The sequence below is a fragment of the Vigna unguiculata genome, unplaced genomic scaffold (genome assembly GCF_004118075.2).
Source record: "Vigna unguiculata cultivar IT97K-499-35 unplaced genomic scaffold, ASM411807v1 contig_500, whole genome shotgun sequence".
NCBI lineage: Eukaryota > Viridiplantae > Streptophyta > Magnoliopsida > Fabales > Fabaceae > Vigna > Vigna unguiculata.
The window spans coordinates 18,911-23,101 of NW_021011215.1; the positions used below are offsets into that span (position 1 = coordinate 18,911).

Genomic DNA, 4,191 nt, shown 5'->3' on the forward strand with positions numbered 1-4,191 from the left:
TTAAGATAACCCTGAGTCGTCTCACAACGAATACGGAATTGATCTCAAATATTTGATTCTCAAAAATGCAATTAAAACTAGCAATTATAAAAATAGGGGGTTTTGATATGCAAAGAAAATGACACGGAAGATTGTAAACACAATAATAGTAAATAGGTCAATTCCACTGCTTTTTCTAAATAAGATTCTTCATTGGTTATCTAGAGATTATTGTTAAATTAATTATTGTTGTTGATTTACAAATCAATCAATGTAAAGACTCAATTAATTTGTTGGCGTTCTCACTTTTAACCAAAGTACAGTCTCAATTAAAAGTGAGAACTTTTAGATTATCCATAGTAAATTCAATCAAAGTACAGTCTCAATTAATTTTACTATGCCTAATCATGTTTATTCCTTTGTTTCTTTACCAAATAGAAAACTTAATTAATCAAAGTAAAGTCTTGACTAATTTTAGTTAAAGTAATTACCTCTAATCAAATTAAAGTCTCAATATTGGCAAAAACTTACTTAATCAAATGAAAGTTTCTAAACAAAATCAAAGTAAAGTCTCAATTTAATTTAAAAACCTTTTAACTCATATGATTAGCATGCATGTAGTTTTAAAATCATTATTTTCTATTCGATTAAGAAGCAAAAGACATAGATAAACAAAAACCACAACAATAATCAAAATAACAAAACATATAAATTCATCTAACCTCAGAATCCATTTAAGAAATTACAGTGGAATCAACCCTTAAAAGCTTAGCCCTCCATGGCTTTGATGGAATACATGATGATATGAAGGAAAGAAAATAAAAGAAAGAATGAGAGATGTGGTGGAGACGGTATCTGCCAAAACCAGAGAGTTCTAAGTGTCTAAGCTGTAAGCTCTAAATTTCAGTCGTGAATTGTGTCCCGCTTCTACTCTCTTAAGTCTCTTTATATAGGCTTCCACTGGACTTTGGGCTTTATCTGTCAGTTGCTAAAATCTTTTATTTTTATTTAATTAATTAGCAACTTAATTTCTGTCCAATTTCCAATTCTGCCCCTCTTATTTAAGCATTTTTACCAAATTGACCAGAATTTGACCAGAATTGACTGCTGACTTTGACTAGTTGACCAGAGTTGACCAGTTGACCAGTTTGACTGTCCTATCAGACGCTGACACGTGGCAGTGCAGATTCTCTCTCCAGAATTAGGGTTTCACTCTCACACTCTTTTGGCTGCAGAGAAGTGCAAGGTTCGTGTGGAAGCTGCTGCGACGGCGTGGTGGCTTCTCCGGTGGGCGCGATGGTTGCAGGTGCAGTGGTGGCACTGGTTCACGCGAAGATGGTGCTGCAGAACAGGTGGTGAAGAGGCGTTGCTGTTCGTGGTGGCCGTGCGCGGAGGTGCGTTGCAGAGGTTGTGAGTGCCTCCTCGCGGTGGTCAGAAACGCGGAGAAGATGGAGATGGCGGTGTTCTGGTTCGCTCTCGGTGGCTGCCATGGCTGACGCGTTGTGGAGAAGCTTCGCGGAGGAGATGAAAATGGCGTCGCGATGGTGGAAGATGGTGGTGGAACAGTGGCGTTCTGCGCGAGGCTCGATGGAGATGGTGGTGGCGTGATGGATGCTCGCGTTCGCTGCTGCCATGGAGAAGAAGGTGCGTTGCTCCGGTGGTGTTGCGGAGGCGCGCTGGTTTCCATCGCTGCTCGCGGAGGCGTGGTGGTCTTGCGGTGGCAGTTTCGATGGCGGCGGCGGCGGCTGCCATGGTGGTGGAAGGAGAGAAGAAAATTAGGGTTAGGGTTTTGGGAGATGAAGATGATGACGTGGCAGAATCTGATTGGTTAATTTGGTGAGGTGGGGATTATGACACGTGGCGGCTTATGGTTGGCTAATTTTAAAAGGTGGGGATTGCCACATGGCATGATCTGGTTGAATGGAGTTTAAGTGGTAGGAGGGGTGCAACTTAGTGAAAACTGGGGGTGCAGAACAGGTTTTTGTGGTCCACTTGAGGAAGGAGTGTGCAAATAAAATCTGGGGGTGCATTTAGCTCCTGATTTATTCTTTTTCAGAATTTCTTGATTTTGGACTTATTTTGTAACTTTGAATATTTTAAAATCACACTATTAATTGACCAAAAATAAATTCCAGCTGCATCAACAAACGTTAGAATATCCAATAATATTTTATGCAACTAAAATCAATTTTTACACCACTTTTACCAAACTTACTCAATAAATCCAATAATCACAAATCCTAATTAAATCAATCTTTAAGCACAGAAAATTCAATTAAATCCCCAAATTTAAATATTAAATGAGGACAAAAATTTGAACTCATCAAAGATGGAACGGAAATTGATAGACATCACACTTCCAAGAATGGAAGATAAGCCTAAGAGTTGAAACACACAGAGGGATAAAGGACCTTCGATTAAACTCATGGATTCTTGAATCACTCAAGAACTTAGGAGAATCACTCTCACTAAGATAGATGAGATAAAGCTCGTTTATTTTTTGAATAAAACTCAGCTTGCCTTCATTAATGAAAATGGTTCAACTTATATAGGAGCCTTAACCATCAGAATTACAAAAGACACACAAATTTCAATATCATCCCGCTTAAAGCTATTAATTAATGATACACTCAAGCTAATAATGATCCGCTACTTAATGGTTGATTGTAACTGAATTTAAGGCTACCAAAAGTCATCCACAAACTTTGAGCATAGGTCCTCTTGATCTTCCAAAGGTTGGTTCTTAGGTTGGCATATGGACCCTTATTTCAACTTGAAGATAAAGCAAAACTAAAGCCCATTAATTGGTTAAGCACAAACACAATTTGGTCAGCCAATTTTACAAAGCATTGGGCCCTTGTTTAAATAAAAGAAACTACATCAACACGGCGCATTAGTCATCCTCCATTTGACCCATATGCAATTCACATCATACCCTCCTTCTTCGAGAAGATTTGTCCCGAATCTTAAGACACTAGTTTTAAAGTAAGTTTTTATTATGATCTTGTGAAGGAATTTTATTTTTTCGCAAGTTGAAACTAATTCTCTTCTCCCAGGATCAAATTCAACTTGATATTTGTTACTTTCCAATGGTTGCAATCCGTCGATAACGTTTCTTGACAACAGTACCCCACCTTGATATGTAACAATAAATAATTCCATGCGTTGTGTTTCACGAATTTGCTTCTTATTGACCGACCAAATGCATGATAAAGCACTATGAACAAGCTTCCTTTTCAAACATGGAACTTCGTGTATTTCCTTCACATGCTTATCCTTTTGTTCCTGTAAAATGATATCACAAACGTAGAAGAAAATACATTGACGAATAAACTTTCTCTAGTTCCATTTCTTTTTCTTTATTTTTCCTTCCTTCTGCAGTTTCTATTACTTCTTTTTCTATTCTTTCTTTTTCTGTTTTCTCCTTCAGCCTACGTTGATCCTTACTGACTTGTCTTGGTGTCATAAACTTCTACTTCCTTTGATGTCCCTCATGCCTCAAATAAAGGGAACGTTCATCAGGATGGAGTGTTTTAAAATGAAGCCATGGCCATCCCAAAAGAAGATGACAGGAGTCCATGGGAGCAATATCACATAATACTTCTTTCACACATTGCCATGTACGGAATTTGATCCATGCTTGATCTAGATGAAAGGTTGCTGGTAACTGGAGTTTCTCCACCAATCTTTGGCTCACAACATTGTTTTCGCTTTCGTAATCCTCGAATGCAACCAAACATGGATGGCCTTCGGTTAAACACTTTGTCTAATAAACTTTCTTTCCTATTACATGTCTAGATGGCCAGGCTGTGAATACCAAATGATGTGAATCCACAGCGTTCGATTCGTTTGACTGATCTATCATTGTTGGAATGGTAACAAGCAAGAAATTTGAGAAATCATTTATAACGAGAAAATGGAAACATAAAAGAAGATGGAACGGAAATTGATAGACATCACACTTCCTGGAATGGAAGATAAGCCTAAGAGTTGAAACACACAGAGGGATAAAGGACCTTCGATTAAACTCATGGATTCTTGAATCACTCAAGAACTTAGGAGAATCACTCTCACTAAGATAGATGAGATAAAGCTCGTTTATTTTTGAATAAAACTCAGCTTGCCTTCATTAATGAAAATGGTTCAACTTATATAGGAGCCTTAACCATCAGAATTACAAAAGACACACAAATTTCAATATCATCCCGCTTA

The 4,191-nt window shown here is 37.9% G+C and overlaps 1 protein-coding gene across 1 annotated transcript; it reads right to left on the minus strand.

The window, feature by feature from the left end:
- Window positions 1–1,180: 1,180 nt before the first annotated feature.
- LOC114172242 (pectinesterase inhibitor 10-like) lies at window positions 1,181–1,666 on the minus strand. Its single transcript, XM_028056836.1, has one exon. The coding sequence runs from the start codon at window positions 1,664–1,666 to the stop codon at window positions 1,181–1,183; it is 486 nt and encodes a 161-aa protein (XP_027912637.1).
- Window positions 1,667–4,191: the final 2,525 nt, after the last annotated feature.